The sequence below is a fragment of the Stegodyphus dumicola genome, chromosome 12 (assembly GCF_044657685.1).
Source record: "Stegodyphus dumicola isolate Sdum_Otavi_A_Nest chromosome 12, ASM4465768v1".
NCBI lineage: Eukaryota > Metazoa > Arthropoda > Arachnida > Araneae > Eresidae > Stegodyphus > Stegodyphus dumicola.
The window spans coordinates 109,004,101-109,025,561 of record NC_140779.1 but is presented as its reverse complement, the minus strand read 5'-3'; the positions used below and the strand labels follow the sequence as shown (position 1 = coordinate 109,025,561).

The following is a 21,461-nucleotide window of genomic DNA, read 5'->3' as shown; positions in this document are numbered from 1 at the left end:
TCCACTGCCAAATGGTATTGAAATTGAATTAAAAAAATCTGATGTGTACACCACGACTTCCTTGTACGGAATATTAAATTATACATTTTTCCCCTGCATTTCATTTAAACTTATTGAATTGAATTAAATCTACTTCGTCAATGCATAAACCACAATAGAATAAATGCACCTTTTAAAATTCACTATATTGATTTACCATAGCGATATTCTGGCACTAGGTTCACTTAACAGCATTATATCTCATTCATTTTATGGCTCAGAATGAAAAAAAAATATATATATACCATCTGAAGAGTTACCTAATCGTTGCCACATGTGCTATTCAAATACAATAGTAAATCTAAATTGATGTATAAAAGGAATTAAACAAATAAAAAATAAACATTTTTTCACAGACGATTCAGCGCTGTTTACTTAATGAGCATGCGCTACTTGTAAACATTCTCCTCTGTCTGAAACAGACTGGCAACAGTATTTTCTGCTAATATGAAACACTTATTTCCTCAAATTTCATTAGAGATGTATTTCTCATTCAATTAATTTAGTTCTCACTTCGTGGCAAGGCAAAAATAATAAAAGCAAAAAATATCTTCATTAAAAATTTAAAGATACAGAAAAAAATTAAAACATCTTCATTAAAAATTTAAAGATATAAAAAAACATAAAACACCAAATACAGGTAAAAAAATGTTAACAATTAAAATTACAGTTTCTATGCAAAAACAAGCAGGCAAGAAGACAGATTTTTCGGTGCTTGGAACTGAAAGTTTACTTTAGCCTCACTCAGCGAATAGACACTGAAGGCGTAGAAACTGACTTAATTTGTGTGGACGCTATACTGAGCCAATATATGGGATAATTTAATAGCTTAAATGATAATTCCAGAATGGATTAAGCATAATTTAATTCATAATAATAAAAGGAGACTACTAAGCTTGGTTGCTGCGAAGCTTAGTTTCTTTAGGTTAGCAACAAATCCACTATCTGCTAAGTTTCAGTTGTAAACAAATATGGCTGCCACGGTAAAAAATTAGGCTTAGCCGCACCTAAACAACTTTTAAATTGTTGATAATTCTACAACTAAAGGTATAAAAACCTTCACTGGAAAATAAGAACAATATAATTCAATCATTTTTAAAGCAAAAAATGTACAATTTACAAACATATAAGAATAAAGAAACTGAGCTCACTGAGCCGAGTAACAGAGTGCATAAGAAAGGCAAACTACATATATCTATATACTTTTGGTGTGGCGGATTGCAACCAAAATATGAGTTGCACATCTACATGTTATAGCAGTCCTATATAAAAACTTTAAACTTTCTGAGGCTACTCATTTTTGAGTTATGCGAGATAAATACATATGTATGTACAAACGCCACGAAAAAATGCCTTCAGCCGCCATTTTAAACCAATTTTACCATTTTTGGGGGGAAAAGGAATCCTTTATTCTGTCCTTAGTACAGATGTCATGCAAAAACATTGTTAAATTGCATTCGATAGTGGTCAAAATGGATATTTTCGTTGAAATACGATACCAAAATTTTCTGTACTTACAATACTTCCTTTTTACTTTGTACACGAAGTAAAAATGGCTTTATGAACTGATTTATTTATAAGGAATATCAATTTATAGAAATACTTATTAAATGCTCATAAACTAAATAATGATATTTTTTACATACATTTTGTGATGCAAGTAATAATGCATATAGAAGTGTAGCACGTTTCAGATATATCAAAAAGTGAAATTAAAACAAGTTCCATTTTGTCAAAAACAAGTATACCTCCTCTTAAAAGCATAACAGTGCACAGCTGAGCAACTGAAGTTCTACACAACAAAGTTTAAACACAAAATTGCATGAATAATTTCTTTAATATAAAAAATATATACATAAAATTTTTACACTCATACAATTTTATTTTTTAAATTTCTTCTTTTTTCCAAATTTCTTTTTATTTTGCCATTTAGCTCCTCTAACATAACGATCTCTCTCAATCTCCCAAGCTAACTGTTTAGCTCCTAAAGGAAAAAACAATCATACTTTAATATCTGAAAATTTTCTTACAATAATAATAATAATCTCCATTGTAAAGTTATTTCATAATACCTGATTTATCTTGGTTCCTCAGTGCTTCTCCTGAAAGTGTATCAACTGTACTCCCAGCATTATCTTCAAGTAAAGCTGAAAACTGAAAAAACGAGGGGGGGGGGGAAGAATTATGAGAATTTTAGTTGTTTTATTGGTTGTATGATTAAATATGCATGCAAAAACAAAATACAAAGGATTACAAAAGTATACATGTATAAACAAAAACAATAAAATAAAATTTTTATAAACAATCTTTACTGAATATTTCATATCATTTTAAAAATACCTAACAGCTGGTATTTTAAGCCAAGCTATATTTATTTATTGAACTGTTATTATTTAACCTTTTGAACCTGATAGCATATACGCTAACCTCCATCCATTCTAAAAAAACAACGATAGTTACACATGTGTTCTCCAATCACTAAAATTTATATTGCACATTTTGCCTTTAATATATACATAGGGGTACCCAAAGAAACTGAAAATATTTTTTTAACTTATTTATTCACATTTTAAGTACAAACCTTCAATTTTCTTCAAAGTGCTCTCCACTTGCACTAATACACTTGCTTTATCTTTTATTCAATTTTTAAAAACATTGTTTTAATTCATCTTTTGTGATACTTGACAGCACCTCCATCGCTGTTTTCTTCACCTCAGCAACATCAGCAAAACATTTTCCTTTCGTGTCTTTTCATTATAAGAAACAAAAAAAAAGTTGCATGGGGCAAGGTTGAGTGAGTATAGGATCTGTGGAACAGGCCTTGTCATACCATTTTTAGTCAAGAACTCTCGTACAGACGGCTGAGGAAGCATGGGCATTGTAATAACGAGCAAACCAGTCATTCAACTGCCACAAATCAAGCCACTTCTGCCACACACTGTCATGCAGTCTTTTCAAAACTTCCAAATAGAAAGCCTGGTGAACTGTCCAATCCTGTGGAACAAACTCTGAATGGATGACTTCCTCTAACATAAAAAATACCAACAAATCAGCATTGTTTTAATGTTTGATTTCATCTGACGAGCTTTCTCAGAGAGAGGCAAACTTGAAGTCTCTTCCACTAGCCCGACTGCTGCTTCGATTCAGGGTCGTAAGCATAGCACTCAGTTTCGTCGCCTGTGATAATTTTTGAAGAAAAGTTGGGATCATTTCGGGACTCTTCTTTCAAAGTACAGCATGCTTCCACGTGATCCTGCTTTTGCTCAGCAGTCATGGCACAAATTTGGCAGCCACCCTTTTCATTCCCAAATCTTCTGTTAAAATTTGCTGCAATGAACTCCAAGTCACTCCTGACAATTTCACAATTTTTTCAATGGTCTGTCATCAATCTTTGTTGATGACTGCACAAATTTTTACATTTTCATCTGTTCGGGCTATGGAAGGACAACCAGAATGATGTTAGTCATCAGCTGACATTTTACCATTTTTGAAATGGGAAAACCATTCAAACACTAGAGTTTTCTCCATAACATCATCCTTTTACAATGTTTTTAATCCACTTTATCTGAGCAAAAAGCAGAATTTCACTGCTACAGGCTGTTCACGAAAATCAGCCATTGTGAAAACGACAATCACACAAAACAGTCGTCACTATAAACTCCACCACCAAAACTAGTTTTCAGCTATAGCACTCGGCTTACTGAACCAGGAATATTCACTCTATGTGCTACTAGCAGCAAAATACGGTACTGCAAAAGCTCTGCCCACTAAAATATTAGCTCAGTTTCTTCTAGGTACACTCCTGTATACACATACATATATATTAGATTTATACACAACACTATATATTTTTAGATGCAAAATTGGACTTCTGAAATGATATGCCAGTTTTTCGCATAATCCAACTTATTGCCAGGTTATGCCTATTTACCAAGTTTTGTAAAAAAATGCATATTTTTTTAATATTATTTAAAATTATTGTTTTCCCTAATATTAATGGAATTTGGTTTATATTTGATATCTCTAAGTAAATTTTCTTGCATTTTGCTATGAATAATCTGCAATTTAGGCTTGTTCCTAGCAAAGCTGAAATTTTTTCTCAAAACTTAAATAGCTTTTATTTTGAACTGAATATTTAGAAACAGTATTAAATTTTAATTTAATTTGTTAACTTAATTTGTTAAGGTTTTATTATCTGCTCTGGTACCTCGCAATGTTGTTGTGACTTGTCTCACTTGTCTGACAGTATCATTAGAACAAGCCCACAAAATTCATCATGGCAAGGAGTGCAAGATTCCATCTATTGTTGGCTACAGCCTTGAGCAGCATACAGGTGATAGTATAACTTTGCTCAGTTCTGTCCCCAATTTTGATGGAGAGCACCGAGCACCTTGGGGAGGAAGGCGAGTCTGAGGGTCTCCCACCCCTTTTCTTCTCCCAACAACCTCTTGAGAGGATTTTCAGCCCGCCGCATATTTTGAGTGTGCCCCTATGCTACACAGACACTGTACATTTACCAACATCCATGCCTTCTTCTGGGACTTGAACCCGGGCCCTTCAGTATGACAGTCAGCATTATTAACGATTATCCCGATTGGACGGCTTACAATTATGTTAGTGCTATGTGCAAAAATGCATAAATAAAGCACTCGATATGTGTAATAAATCTGTATGTAGATGATATGCACACCATGTTATTTGATACTTTGGCATAAAATGAATACTGCAAAATTGGCCTATTTTGCATTTAGAATTCATCATTATGCAATAATTATATTTTCTATTTCTAATGTTGAAATATTTAATATAAATAAAAATGGGAGCATGAAATGAAAGGTACTATAATATTTTACAGTGTTTGATCTTTAAACCATTACATTTTTCAGTTTCTGTAATGTGGTCAATTATTGGAACAGTCAGTTGGTAATGTTTTAAAAATGCATTTCATTATGCATGGAAAACTGCATAATGATAATGTACAAATTTGTTACTTTGCAATTAATAGTATAAATTCTGTGAAAGGCATTTGCAACAGAGCAGCAGCTTCTTTTTTTTTCTTTTCTTTTTAAAACTATGTTACACCCATTTCTAAATAATACTGCATGTTTTCCATTTATATCTTAGTATATAACATTTAACAAAATGTTTAAAACAATTAATTATGTTTTAAAATGATTATTCAAATTTCATTATAAGTTTTCATCAATTCAAATTTGGATACATTTGGATATCGATTAAAGAATTTTATTATTGACTGTTGCATTTTTCCATAATGTAAGAACCATTAAAAAGAATTTTCACATTTTAAAAATAATACAGTAAATGACTGTTGTGGCAGTTCTAATGTTAAATCAAAAAAGAAGTCTAACTAATTCATTAGCATGGAGTAACCAAAGTTAAATGATGACAAGTTTTAAAATTGAATAAACCAATATTCATTTAAGAATCATTTTGAATTGAAAAATACTTTATATATAATTCCATCTGCTTAGAAACAGTTCTTTCATACTTCCAAATTATTTCACACCTTTAATAGAACTATAAACTGTTATATTCAATATTTAACTGGCATTATTATCAATACATACTTCATATGGTATTCCTGAAGAGAGAGATCATTTAACATTTTTAAAATAAATTTTGTCTCTTATGTTGAACCTTGTGACTGACCCTAGATTACCTTCTAAACTTATTAGAGATGAAGTGATTACACTTATCCAATGTAATGCTGCAAAATTTAGGGTGGGGAAAAAAAGTGCATATGGATGACTTTTGTATGAATAATTGAAGTGCAGACTTCAAATCCATAGGCATTCATTTTTTATTTCTTATACAATTATTCGGTGTTTGCTGTTACCTTAAAAATACACAAATCATACTCCCCAAAATGAGAAGAGGAAACCAAAAATTAATTGAAAACGTTCTTAATAATAACAAAAATACTGTGAATAATTAGCAAAGAAGCAAAGTTTCTAACTTAAATAATTTTTGGCCCAATGATGAAAATTAGCACCAAGATTTAAACATAAATAACAGCAAAACTGCTCATATGATTTTTAAAAATTTGATAGCTAGGAAAAATTTGAGGTGAAGAATTGATCTATAGAAAATATTCCATGTCATGCCACTTAAGTTAAATTTTGTATAAAACAACACCTTAGAGTAATGCTGGATGTATATGTAATATGCATTCTATTTCATCGCTTCAAAACATGAGCAATGCAATTTTAGAACCAGAGATCTAGAACTATCCTCCCCCTTCTCCCTCTCTCTTTTTTCTTTTAATAAAGTGTCCATCCTAGAAAATACACTCACACAATTTATTAAGATAAAATTTTATAGTTATTCCAAGTTTTTACATTTTCTGTATTTTCGAAGAAATAGGGAAAAAATTTGAAAAATCTGGTTATGAACAGTTTTAGACTGCTTCACTGTGAGCGAAAATAAAAACATTTTCAGTAGGACAATGCATAAGTATATAGTCCTACAACATAAAATTTCAAGATATTGCAGTAATTAGGATTAAGGTTTAACTTAAAACTTTTTGACAACTTTCCAGACTTCTTGATAAAGAAAGTAAATGATCAGGCAGATCAATACATCAACAGCGTTTACTAATTTAAATTTTATGAATGAAAATTTTGCACATGCTTTTTTAAAGGTCTATACAGGCCAAAATGCACAAAATATAACAGTGAAACCCTGACTATCTGGCATTCACCTAACCCAAAAGCTTAAGTAATCAGAAAATTTTATAATTTTAGTAAAAAAAAAAAAAAAAAAGTCCCCGAAAATATTACATAAATGAGAGTTTTATTATAACCATTATAGAGTTTGTTATATTATTAGCACTGAGACATTAGGTTAATTGGAAGCAGGAAAGATGAAAAATGAGAAATGCCCTCACTGGGAATCAAACCATGGACCTCTGGAATACAGGCCCAGCGTGCAGACCACTACACAATGAAGGAATGCTAAGAAGGCGGGAGAAATACCTTATATACTCCCCCTTTTAAAGGACGACTGGGGTTTTTAGGGGACCCAATCACCAAATCCTGGGTGTGGAGAATCATCATCCACCACACTTTTAGTTCGGGCATCACTGTAGAGACATTAGGTTAACTGGAAGCAGGAGATATGAAAAATGAGCAACGCCCTCGCCAGAAATCGAATCACGGACCTCTCGAATATGCGCCCAGCGTGCAGACCACTACACTCCAAAGGCGGGAGAAATACCTTGTCAAAATAGCACAAATACATTGTCACCAAATTGATTTAGTGCCAGAAATGAATAAGCATAATGTCTCAACACAATTATTGGAATTTTGCCTTTGTCTTGCATAAATGATAGCATGCTAAGTTGCTAAGTTCCAAGATCCTGGCAGCAAGAAACGCACAATGTGCAATTTATTTGAAAAATGGATGAACAATGGCAATGCAGTGTGAAAATGCTGCAATAAATGATTTAAGGTTTTATACGCTATAATTTGTATTTCTTTATGTTAAGAATTATCTGTTCCACTAAACTTCTGCCGGAATGACTGGCACAAGTTTGGCAATATCTGTGCCAACTTTCATGTTTAGTGAGATTTCATGATCATATAAGATATTTTACTTTCATGTTTAAGGACTAAATAATAAGTCTACTTTTATGTCTGAAATGCATTCCCCTGAAATTTTAAATGTTGGCTTTTAATATTTAAGTTGGTAACAAACACTATATATCATTCCAAATATAAGCTGAGTGCTTTTTCCCCCCTTTAAAAAATTCATTCTTATACAAAATGAAATGATAAAAATCCTTATAATGTTCAAACGTCACTGTGAAAGTGGAAATGCTGCTAAACAAGTGGAATACTTTCCAATCAAATCACTATTAAGTAAAACATCAAACATGATAGTTTTAACTCTGCTAACCAGGCATGAAAGTGCAAGTTGGCAAAAAAAGCTGAACAACGTGCGGACACAAAATTTCACAAAAACTAATTGTGCACACGCAACTTCAAAAAAAAAAAAAAAAAAAAAAAAAAAAAATTTAATAAAATATCAACCTTTTAATATAAAAAGTATTAAACATATACATACAATTAAACTAAAATAATACTTGTACTTATTATTTTGCTATTAATTTTATCTTCCACTTGTAAAAAAAAAAAAAAAAAAAAAAATCAATAAATCACCAAGAGATTGTAATGAATTAACCTTCTTTAAGATGCTCTTTATGTAACTTAATTTAACAGTTGATACATGAATACTGTACACAATATTACAACACACTAATATACATATTTATGTTATATATTACTGGCCATTTTCAGGCAATGACAAGTTTTAGAGATAATATATATATATATATATAACTGCTACTATAGCTCTCAATTATCTTCACTTTTAGCTCAATAAACAGTACTTTATATAACACCAGAAAAAGTAGTCATATGAGATAATATAGTTACAAAATATATAGTTAAAGGAGGAATACAAAAAATAACTATTTTGTCTCAGTCTCACTTGATCCTGATTAAAAATTTTTAGGGAAAAAGCTTTTTCTTTTTTGCCAACTTTTATAATTTCCGTTTGCGAGCTAGTCTCAATTTCTTTTTCAGCAGCTTTTATACAATCCATTGATACTTTTTTATTTTCTTCTTTATTTTCTGCAATGTTTATTTATTTATTTATTTTTTAGATTCTCGCTCCTCCTTTTCTATCTCTAGCTCTTCTTTGTACAGTTTATGAGCATTCCTTAAATTTTTACAGAGAGTTTTGCGTACTGGAGAATGCAAGTGGTTATCCGTATGTCCGACAGATGGCGCCAGCACCGATCGCTGAAATTATTGAAGTCAGCTCTCGTTTGATGGTTGCTTGCAGATGCTTTTCAAAATTCATGATGTAACCCCTCCAAATTGATTCTGTCCCTTATTCGACAACAAAACTACTAAATTAAGTCCTTCAGTGTTTTTACCTTTTTTCACTGTGGAAGGCAGTTACTCTTTTTGTTAAATTAACATTTTGGCACTAAATTTACCTCTTTGCGGAACCCACTTTTTGGTGATAAAGATAATTCTTTGACGATGTGGGGATAAAGGCTACATGCCTAAGAGCCCCGTAATAGAACCCTTTCTTGGTCCTTTGATTCGATATTCGTACGCATCTAGTTCCGCCTTTCCACATAAGCCCCACCTACTTTGGCTTGATGTGGAACAATGTATTTCGCGATCTCGGCTCAGGCAAACTCGAAAAGTTCGCAACAAGCAGTGCCTGCGTTTGATCGCTAACCCGGCGTAATATTATATGATGGCATGATGTAAAGTTTTTTTTACAAAGAAAAGAGGAAGAGAGAGAGATTGCCGGTTGCGATTTCTCAACGGCTCTGCATCGATCTCAGAAACAGCCCGGGTGACGTTCAAAAAAGTTTTCCGCAAAAACGCGGAAAACTTTCATGCCTGGCTAACTCTACAAGCTAGCACATTTATTCCATTCATTTGCTGTCTAGTATCTGATTTGTTGTATCTGTGCTAATCTTATTTTCTGTGCCATTTTATTTTTTTATCCAAAAGATGAGTGGGAAGAGAAATTCATATATGGCAAATTTCAAGTTACACATGATCAAGTTTGCTGAAAATTCTAGCAATGCTATGGCTGCTCGGTATTCTTCTGTAAAGGAAAATAAGTTTTAAACCTGAAGCAAGCTGGGTGCATATTTCAACAATACATCTTTCGTTTTGGCTATGATGCAATAAATCAACATTAAAAATGATTTTGAAAAATTAGAAAAAGTCATTTTCATAAAACAAATGACTCATTTCATTTAAAATTAATTCTTTTCATAAAGTTAAAAAATATAAGCTAAAGAATTTTTTTATTTCTTTAGCTTATATTTCTTAACTTACACTTTTTAGAGCAATAATTAATAATTTATCACTTGTACCTGGGCATATGGAACAATACCTATGTTTTTTGCGAGCTCAGCAGATCCATATATAAGCTGACCCTTGTAATTTAGCTTTAGAAAAGCTACAAGGCTTATACGTGAAAACATACTCCAATATACTGTATTTATAATTTTAGACTAGAAATTTTGTCCATTGATTTGTCTTTTCAACCATGAATTCCAGTTTTTATACAGTCAACTATCCAGAATTTGGCATATCCAGAGCTTTCCGGAGTGGAGCTCTTACTGTATATAAGCCAGTACATATTTCCTTTAAGATTATTTTATTTTATTTATTTATTTATTTTTTATCATTTGTGAGATAAAGTGGTTGGAAAAGAAACTTACACAAATACAGCACTCTAAATCTCAAACCAATGAGAAATTTGAATGGTTTTGAATTTTGTCAAAAATAACAAAGTGTGACATTTGGACTTTCAGCAATATTAGATTTATTGACTTCAAACATTGACAGTCATAGAATATAAATGAGGTATATATTGAAATTCAAAATAGAGTGAATTTTTAGTTCTTAACAGGTATCTGTTGTATATCTGTTAATAGTGTATCTTTTGCCAAGGCAGCAACTCTTTTTTGAACTATCAAAAACCACAGTATGTCTGCTTATGTTGAAAAGTGAAAACATTTCTTTAAATCCATTTAACTGTAGAGAGCTTTAGAGGCACATGGTCCAGACTGTTTCATGCCCAGAGTGAAGAATGAAGGTGACTTCATAAGGAATTGAACCACAGGAAGTCTCTGGATACACTGATTGTTCTTGATGTTACAGACTAAAGACTATCACTGCTACAGACTAATGACAGAACAAAACCACCTAGTTGTTAAAACTTTCTATCCTAAAGAATGTGCTATGTATAAGGAGGACAATGGACTAGTTCATACTACAAAGTGAATTGGAGTGGCTTGAAGAATATGAAAAGAGCTTGAACATCTGCATTTTGTACGCTATCCTGATCTCTATACTAGTGAACCTCTTTGGTATATGTTCGAAGACAGAGTTGTAAAATGTTTCCCTTCTCCCTCATTACTCATTATGATATAGAATAACCACTGTTTTGCAAGGGATGGTTAAAAGTACTTTCCATGATTTAACATAACTTTTACTTTTATTTCCAAGAAGAACTACTGCAAAAAAGACTTCCAGACGAGGCTATGTGCCATATTAATATAATATTAAACATTAGATGCAAAAGTTTCAATTTCATTAACCAACTTCTATACTTTGCTGAAATGAATTAAAATAAGGGGTAATCTATATTTTTGGATACCTCTTGTTTTATTGCCAAGTTGTTGCTTCATTTATGGTAACCTGAGTATTTTACGGTGTATGTTTTGGAAACCCTATTATGACATGATTGGTTTAATGCACAATGATGCTCATTTTGATTGCTGGAAGAACATTGCTTATTTTGTGCTTTATACCATAAAATGGCTGCCGAAGATAAACTGGGTGTTTGGTGGTATCGAACGAGGGAGCAGAAAGTGTTTCTTAAGTGGTTGAGGAGAGAAGAGAAACTTTGTTGGATGTAATTCAACAGAATATCTTACCTGGAACAACAATCACATCCGATTGCTGGAAGTCGTAAGACTGTCTTTCTGATAATAACTTCATTCATCTCTCAGGGAAATTGCACAGTGACATTTAAGGATCTGGAAACCAGACCTCATATCAGCACTATCGAAGGAATGTGGAATACAGTCAAAAGTCGTTAATCCGGACTTGTCGGGACTTCGGCGATTCCGAATTATCGATTTTTCCGGATTATAGATCATCAGTTTAAATCTCGTAAGATGGCATGCAGAAATTCTAAAATTAAAAATATGAAACCGCAATTTATGCAATAAAGAACAATTATGATCTAAAGGGTATCAAAATTTACAAAAAAAAAAAAAAAAAAGCTTAATATTTATTTGTTTACTTTATTAAACATTTCTTTCAAGGTAAGTTGTTTAAGTTGCTTCATTTTATGTGATAATACTTTCTCTTTAATTCTATAAACAGACATAATTTCTTGTTCACTTACAAAGTTCCGCTGTTCAAGTCCCGTTAATTGCTGCGCCGAGAATACCGACTAACTTGTCAATCGAAATTTTTTTTCGTTTTCAATAACCTCTCTGTCACATTCTTCATGTCTTTATCCATTTTTTGCAGCAATTCCACTTTTTGTTTGTTGGACATCGAAACATACTTTCGTTTTGTAGATCCTTTGGAAGTTCCAGCATCGGAAATTCTATTTGACATAATCGAAAGTTCAAGTTTACTTTTATAAAATTGCTCTTACAGTCTGCAAAAAATAATAAGCGGGATCCAATTCGAAGATTAACGAACAACGCAATCATTAACATTAACTGAAATAGATAATTAGATAATTTTAGCTTACACCGTCCGTTATACATTAAACGCGCACGCGAAAACGTATTCTGCGCTTGCGCACACGCAAATGCGCAGTCGTAAGAGGTCTTACGCGCATGCGTAAAACGCCTGTGCGCATGTGCAAACGCCGTGCATGCGCAGAAAGTTTTTAGCTTTGAGGTCCGGATTATAGATTATTCCGGATTATGGGTGTCCGAATTAACGACTTTTGACTGTATAATAAAAAGGAATTTTTGAAAAAAATGCCACCGACAGTCCAGTACTACGAAGAATATTTTTGATTCTTTCATGAATTTTTGTGGCGACACCAATGTTCAGATAATTTTAAATAGTTTTTGGATACTGATGCATCAAAATATTTCCTTTTTGTTCTGTGCAGATTAGGTAACATGTATTTCCATTTTTATATTAGTTCCCTGTTTTATTTTGATTTAAAATGCAGTTTATTGAGATTGTAATTTCTGTATGTTTTAATTATGTTTTACTGCATTATGTTTCAGATGCCATTTTACTTGGGAAGGCGTTGCACATAAGCATGAATGGAGGCCAAAAAAATCACCAATTTTCACCAAGGGGGACCCTGAAATATACTTTTCCCAAAATAAGAATCACTAATTAACAGACTGAAAAATATAAGAGATAAATAAGATTTGTTGGTTATTTTTGTATAATTTAAATAACTGCATCTTCCAATACCTATTTGCTTTCAAAAAAGCCTCCAGATAAATTTAAGTACTGTACGCAAATCAAAATTATATTTGAATTCTAGTTGACAGCTGAAAATAGCAATCTGTTCACTACATAAATACAAAAAGATGATTAGAAACAAAATACATATGAATAAAAATGCTAAACAGATTTAGTTTTAGAAATAGAATCTGCAATACTTACTTCATCAGCAGAGGCAAGAAGTTTCCCATCAGTTAAGCTAGAAATGAATAAAATAATTTTCAGTACTATTATTTTGAAAAGTGATAAAAAAGATAAAGAAAGATCATAATATCTTATTACCTTTTACTATTCTTTCCTTTCTTCTTAGCTCTTTTGTTGTTTGGTCTACCTAAAATATTTGTAATTATTATATAGTTAAGTGGATTAAACAAAATTGAAACTATGAACATAAGCTCATTATTGGAAAAGGAACAAATATAAAGATTTTATTCATTGAATTGTAAACTATAAATTACACATCTAAAGAATATTTGCTTGCTGTTTTCAGAGTATATAAATAGTGCAATTTCTTTTTTCTTTTTTTTTTCTTGGGGGTGGGATGGGAGTCTGCTTTAAATTATATATATATATATATATATATATATATATATATATATGCATACCTTGATCAATAAAATCCTCTTCACAGAATTCTGCAGCTTCCATATCTTCTTCTAAATCTGCAAAGGACTTTTGAAATTCTTCATCCTCAAATTCAATATCTTCTAATTCACTCTCATCTTCCAAATCACCATCAGATTCAGAATCAATGTCTGCTTTTCTTTTAGATGCCTTCTTTCCTTTATTAAGTCCTAATTCCGTTGCAAAGTTTAATGAATTTTTGCCCTCATCTTCAGTGTGCATCTACACCATTGGGGAAAAAAAAAAAAAAAAAAAAAAAAAAAAAAAAAAAAAAAAAAAAAATTATAACTGACATTTTAAAAATATATATATATTGGGGTACCATTTATACATCTTTTAAATTTATATGTTGTTTCATCTTGGTCTCAATTCAATTCTGTTCATTTTAATGGTAAAATATTTCTTTCATATGTTGCTTAACTTCAGTTATACATTGCTTTTGCTTGACTTACAGCATTGGTGTTACATCTTGCAGTCCCTCCATTGAAATATTGTTCCCAGAAATGGGGATAGGAGAAGGAAACATGAAAGGGGATTAGGAGAATTCATGAGATATAAGTCACACTCTGGCATAGGAGTTGAAAATCAGTTTCATAAATAGAGGGGATACTTGAAAGTTTTTTTTTTTTTTTTTTTTAATTTCCACTGCCAGTGCTGATGGTATGGAAAAAAGTTCTTCTTCAGTTATTAGAATTATAAAAACAAGATGTTTTAAACATGTTAAAACTCTACCATTAGAATATAAAGCAAATAAGAAAGCATTGATAACTACAGACATTTTTATAGATTGGCTTAAGAAAACAGACAAAACTATGAGGAAACAAAACCACAAAATTTTACTTTTTATTGATCAATGTACCGCCCATCTTCAAACAACAGATTTCTTGCAAAATGTGAAAATTGTACTAGTGCAGTACAACCCTTAAGAATTAATTTAAGAACCCTTAAGAAAATTTCAATAAGAATTTGAAAATCTACAGGCAAAGATTGATTCTAATAATCCTTTAAAATATAACTACAAGGAAAAATTAAAATATACAAGGAAATAGTAAAACCACAAATTAAAAATTGCTTCATTAAAGCACGATTTTCAAAACTGAGTCAAGTGAAATTATTGATGATGAAATTGTAATAATGGACGAAGAAGACTGGAAATTATCAAGATAAGACATTACAATCGAGGAATACGTAAATTGTGATGCAAATGTAATGACACCAGACTTATGCACAACTGAACTGATTGAAAACATTTTACCATATGAATATTTAAGTAGTGGGGGTGAAGAAGAAAATGACAAAGTAATGCCAGCTTCTTTTCGAAATGCTATCTATTGCATTGACACAAAAACGTCCTTGAACTCCCGCAATAGAAAACACTAAGACAGGTTGTCTTTTTAGATTTATTTTAAAACTTACAAAGTGAATTCTAAGTTATAAAAGGTTTGAATTAGTTACAAAAACATTATACATAACTACTATAGAAGGAAAAGACAAAGTCTTTCCTGATGCAAGATGCATCTTACTCCAACATCATTCAGATAACTTTTTGTTGTTCTTTTGCTGCCGGGGGGGGGGGGTAGAACGGATACACCATAGAGGTATAAATCCCAAAATCCTCTTTGACTAGTTTCACTCGGTCTACCTAAAGGTATCCAGACACACTGGGGTTTTTCTCATGAGAATAAAAAACTTTAATTGCAAACGAACTGTATTTATCACAACACCCTCAGAAACTTCTCTGTGTCTGTGTCTTGTGCAATAATACAAGCAAAACTGAATTCGATTCCTAGCGCTTTACTTAAGATTCAGAATCAAAAGACACGCAAGACGATAAATAAAGACTTTTCCTTAAAAAAAAAGTTGAAATTTGCTTTAAAATGTTCTTCGAGAATTTTTTTTTTATTTATTCAAGAAGAGAGTTCAGATAAAGGCATCACTTTTTTTTTCAGTTTTATGTAACTATGTACAGAAATTTGCATTTTTATGATTTTTAAAATATTAATTGTAGAAACTTTTTTTTAAATATGAATTAAATATTTATTTAAAATATTAATTTTAAATTTCTTTGAATATAGTTAATATTGTAAGTAAATTGAAAGTACAATAATAAAACTGTGTAATAGCAGGAGTAGGTTAGTGGCATCCAAACTGCACTGTTAATATATACACACACTGGCCAATGAATTAGAAACCTTTGAGATTTTCATTTGAATGTGTGCTAAGTATAAAGTAGGCAAATTTTTTTATGATGTAGGTTTACATGCGGTTAGAATGCTAGTATGAGTAAGGTTGTAAAAGTGCTTTTCATGATGAATGAAGTAAAAATGGGAAAAACTACAAATCTTTCACCATTTAAAAAGAGGCTTATTGTTGGTGCCCGTTTAGTGGGAGCCTCGATTTCTAAGACAGCAAATCTCACTGGGTTCTCAAAAGCACCCATATCACTCTAGAAGACATAACTGCGATTTGAGCAAAGTTCTCCAAGAGAGTGATCAGCATAGTCTCCAACGAATTGTACGACAGAACAGAAACTCTAATGTGCTTCAGCTGACACAGATTGTCAACCAAGGCTCTTCCCAACAGATTTCAGCTCGAACCATGCACAGAGAATTGCAGAGAATAAGAATGCATAGTCGGGTGACTCTGCGAAAACCACTCATTTTTGCCTGACATGCAGGAATTCATTTGCAGTGGTGTCGGGAAAGAAGACACTGGACACCTGAGGACTGGAAACAGGCAATGTGGTTGGATGAATCCCCATACATCTTATTTTGCACTGATGGAACTCATCGAAATTGGTGAGAAGCCCTAAATTCATCTTACCTTACTTGCACTGTTCAAGGGTCTGGTGGGAGTATCATAATATGAGGCATCATCTGCTGGCATGGAAGTGGTGCCCTGGTGTTCCTTGAGGGTAAACAAACAGCCATGAGATGCCTAGATATACTGGCAAATCAAACGTACCCTGCAATGTTGCATTTTTACCCTAATGACAAATAATAATAAAACAAACAAAATAATGCAACTATACATCATGCCAGAAGTGTTCAAAATTGGTTCGCTGAACATCAGTCTGACTTCCAACACCTTCCCTGGCCACTGCATAACCTGGATCTTAGCCCCATAGAAAATGTGTGGGATATCGTGGAAAGATGCATCCGACAGCTTTCTCCTCTTCTATCTAATTTACGAGATCTAAAAAGCTGCATAGCCAATGCATGGTATTCTCTGGACGTAAATGCACTTCAGAAGCATGTAGATTTGATGCCCAAATGAATCATGAATCAGAATAGTTATCCGTGCGAAAGGTGGTCCAATAAAGTACTGATCTTGGGTTTCTAATTCAACTGGCCAGTGTGTGTAGTTATATACATCATAAATTAAAATTTCATTTATACATCTTTCTCATTTACATGTTGTTTGTGAATGGTCCCTTGAAAGACATATAAATAGTGCTCTACTATATATAGTTAAATAAAATTATAGTTTCTAAAATAACGAAATACAATATAAGCAAAAATATATATTACTAAACATTATTACTATCAACAATTAGTCATGAAAGTGGGAAATCCTTAAATAATAATTTTACATTTGTGTAATGAGCTAATTAACTTTGTTTAATGAAAAACACATTTTTCTCATTTAAGAACTGTATGTTAATTCTGATGCAATATATTAAAAACACTAGCACATGTTGATAGACGACTATCTTTTGAAAGATGATCACAGAACCCTGTTTTCAATTTTAGAAATAAAATTACATAGATTTTTTAGGATGTGATAATTTTGAACATGTGACATCTTTTAATAAAAATCAGGAAATTTGATATAGACCTTCTAGTTATAATTAGTCAAATGTGCCTTATTCTAGCAGCATTTTTAAAAGAAACTAGTCCCATATATAATCCTGAAAAACTGATGCAAAAATGTCAATTTTAAATATCATAAAAAAATTAATTCTGTGAGATACAAGGTTTCAAATTTTAACATTTTTACAAAGGGAGGTATGAAACGTATGCTTTCAATTTAGGTATCCTATAATATTTAAATCAATAAAAATATAAGTTTTCTGAATTTTAGCATTTTTATAAACGGAAATTTGAAACCTATGATTTTATATGAATATTTATTCGACTTTAAAAATATATCTTTGAAATTTGCATTTGAAAACTTATAGTTCTCTTTGTGTAACCTCACAAAATTTCAGTTACAGAAATTCTGATGATTTTGGTCACATGAGAATGGATGTTAGCTTTTTTTGTTTAGAAGAAACATTTTTCAGTACTTGTTTTAGCAACCCCTGAAACTGAATTCCCAATCAGCATAGAAATCTGGGTGCATGTTCACATGATTGTATATTAGCATCATGTTGCATTTTTGCTCTCATTAAGTGCTTTTATGTTATTCATTTTCGATGACATTTTCAAATTCAGTTTATTTCTTTACAAACACATTCATATCATCTTTTTTTTTTTTTTTTTTTTGTGTGTGTGTGTGTGCGTGTGAATATCATGTTAACATTCTCACCAAATAATGAGGTAAGCCATATAATATTTTAAAGAAAGAGGTCTTTTACCTGACAAGTGAGTATACGAAAATGGGTAGAACATGAAACTTTATATAAATGATGAACCCATTTGGAGGTGCAATGTTAAAAATTGCAAAAAGAAGAAGGACATCTGTGCTGGAAATTGCTTCAGCAGTTCGAGAATATTGTTCGTTACTGCTATCGGATTTATGTATTTTTGAGCAGAGGAATTGACGTCGACAAAATGCTGCAACAAATAATTTAATATGTGTGAAAGTGCTGCAGTTGACTGGAACAATTACATGCGATAAAACATATAAGGATTCTTAAAAATATTCTTATGAAATGATATGTGAATATTATTGTTGTTATTATTGTATATTTTATTATTTATTTTTATATTCACATTTCATGAGCTTGGCGAAATCATAGCTGAGACCTTGGCACAAATCTAAAATTGCCAATTATCATTAGGGGCCAATATAAAAAAAATGTACCAAAATTTCTCATCCACCTGTCATATGATCAGAAATATTTGAAACCTTAGATGCCCAAGTACACAGATTGATATATTTTTTTAATGTTACAGTTTCCTGTGAGTAATCAAAACATGTTGTAAAACTACTCTTAACTGCATGCTCTTTTGGAATAAAAGTCATACTACTATATGTTTTATGCACAATACATAAAAAAACAATATTTTAAATATATATTGAAGCAGTAAACTAACTTACATTATCTATCAATTTCTGAAAATCTTCACTACACACACTTTCAATATCAGAATCTTGCTTGGTAGATTTCCCACTTGCAGCTCTTTTGTGCAAATATTGATAAATATACCTTTCTTCAGCTGGAACTTTTTCTTCATTTTGTTGGAGGTATTCTTCACTGTTTATAGGTAAAAGTTTAGAAGATTTAGCTTTTAACTTTCGACTTCCAAATACTTTAGTGTGAGTGTTTAATTGACTATCACACAGTTTCTTAGGATTTCGATACACAAATCTGTCCAAGAAACGTGCGACTGTAAAATCAATCAGAGGATCACCATTATATTTAATTTCATTAGAATTATAAATCTGATGAGCAAACAATGACACAGATGGATGAAAACTATCTTTCAAGAAGAGTAATTCCCATAAATGAGCACATTCAGCCCTAGCATGAAGGGGATTTCGACAGTTCACATCATAAACTGATTTTGAACTTTCTTTCTTAGTCCTTCGTTTTCTGTGAACCCAAGAACCAATATTTGGTTTTGAGTCTGGAATAATTTTGTCTTGTTCTCCTTTAGGTCTAGGATTAGCCTCAGTTTCCTAAAATAAAACAGAAAATAGGCATGTGTTTAAACATAAACTTACAATAAATACTATGCAATCTTAAGATAGTAGATATTGATTTTATACATACAAGAACTGATTTTTAATTTATAAATCATTTTATCTAATTTTAAAAGTCACAGACTGCACTTTTAGATATTATCTGTCAGATTAGATACTGATTATAAATAGTGTCAAACAATTGTAAATCAAATCTTAATTATATATTTCATACCTGTTACTGATGATATATTCCCAAGTTTATAGACCTGGGATTAGTGTTCTTATATAGTGTAGTAATAAGTAACTGTCTAGTTTTAAGTTTTTAACATATATCTAAAAATTATACACCTTCTTTCAGTCTTTAAAAAATTCCATTATTACGCAAAAAAGATTCCATCATATTAAAAAAATAATAATAATACATAAGCCCTATTTCATAGATATTTAACACAGGCAATCATATATTATTTTTTTGAAATAAAAGTATGAAATGGTTAAATAGTAAAAGTAATAATAAAGACATTGCATTTGCAGAACTGTGCATAAAACAACGGAAATGTTTTAGATTTTAAATTACGTCCAAAGGGGCGTTTTTTAACATTTTGTGTGTTACCTTTCTTTATTAAATATCATGTTCCTCGCACTTAAACCATAAGATCCAGTGCAACAGCAATATCGCAAAATAGTTTTAAAACGAGCATATTTTTGGAATTTCCGATACAGAGACTCACGCGCTGGAGATAAAAATGTTTTTTCTGCACAACGTTGCCATTGCTCGCTTTGAAATCCTTGAGTTTGTTAATCAAAAATTCGTCAGTTTTAAAAAATAGGAAATCGATCATAAAACAAATTTCAAATTTGGTCTTCCACATGCTCATATTTGTTGGAGGATTACATTATTCAAAATTCGATGACTCTATGTACCGTTATTTTATGACAATGTGAGAAATATACATACATTTACGCAGATTTTCATTATTTAATTTCTTCAAATATAATGCAGGACTCTAACATTTTATGGCAACAGTTTGAAAAGTGAACCGACATTTATCCATCCGACGCAAAATGCCAAAACGAAACTAATAGTCCTTCGGGATTCAAATCCCTTTGGACTAAAAAGAGGAGAAACATTTTAGATTTTAAATTACGTCTAAAGGGGCGTTTTTAAAACATTTTGTGTGTTTCCTTTATCTATTAAATATCATGTTCTTCACACTTAAACCATAAAACTCAGTTCAACAGCAATGTCGCAAAATAAATTTAAAATGAGCATATCTTTAGAATTTGCAATACACAATTCTGTGTGCTGGAGATAAAAAGATCCCCCCCCCCGTAGAGTGTTGCCATTGCTCGTTTTTAAATCGTTGAGTTTGTTAATCAAAAATTCATTAAAGTTTTAGAAAATATGAAATCGATAATAAAACAAATTCCAAATTTGGGCTTTCAGATGCCCATATTCGCAGTAGGATTACGTCATTAAAAATTGGATGGTTCTAGGTAATCACAATGCGAGAAACACACATACATTTATGCAGATTCTTCATTTCTTCAAATATCATACAGGGCAATAGTATTTGGTGGAAACGATTTGAAAAGTGATATGCCGTTTATAGGGTTCCGATGCAAAACTGCAAAACAAAAACAGTAGTCCTTCAGGGACAAAGCCCCCTTAGACAACAACAACAACAACAAAAAAAAAAAAAAAAAAAAAAACTGATTGCATTATATTTTCTATTTGAAACAAATATATTAATACAAATTTCATGACAATCTTAATACTTTCAAGAAAAGTACTGAATATTCTGTAATAATGAACATCTTTTCTCCCTCAGTAAACAATATAAAATTGTTGCCTTAATCAAACAGCAAACCAGTCTTTTACTCTGGGGT

At 31.5% G+C, this 21,461-nt stretch overlaps 1 protein-coding gene across 1 annotated transcript in view; it reads right to left on the bottom strand.

Annotated features, from left to right (window-relative positions):
• Positions 1-1,857: 1,857 nt before the first annotated feature.
• The window catches only part of Noc1 (Nucleolar complex protein 1), a 79,120-nt gene continuing 59,516 nt past the window's right edge, over positions 1,858-21,461 (bottom strand). Inside the window, exons 10-15 of the mRNA XM_085806787.1 lie at positions 18,984-19,565; positions 13,700-13,940; positions 13,377-13,425; positions 13,257-13,293; positions 2,112-2,193; positions 1,858-2,023 (exon numbers count right to left, since the gene is read on the bottom strand). Of these exons, the coding sequence (XP_085662913.1) occupies positions 1,920-2,023; positions 2,112-2,193; positions 13,257-13,293; positions 13,377-13,425; positions 13,700-13,940; positions 18,984-19,565 (1,095 nt within the window). The 3' untranslated portion in view covers positions 1,858-1,919. The remainder of the gene's footprint in view (positions 2,024-2,111; positions 2,194-13,256; positions 13,294-13,376; positions 13,426-13,699; positions 13,941-18,983; positions 19,566-21,461) is intronic.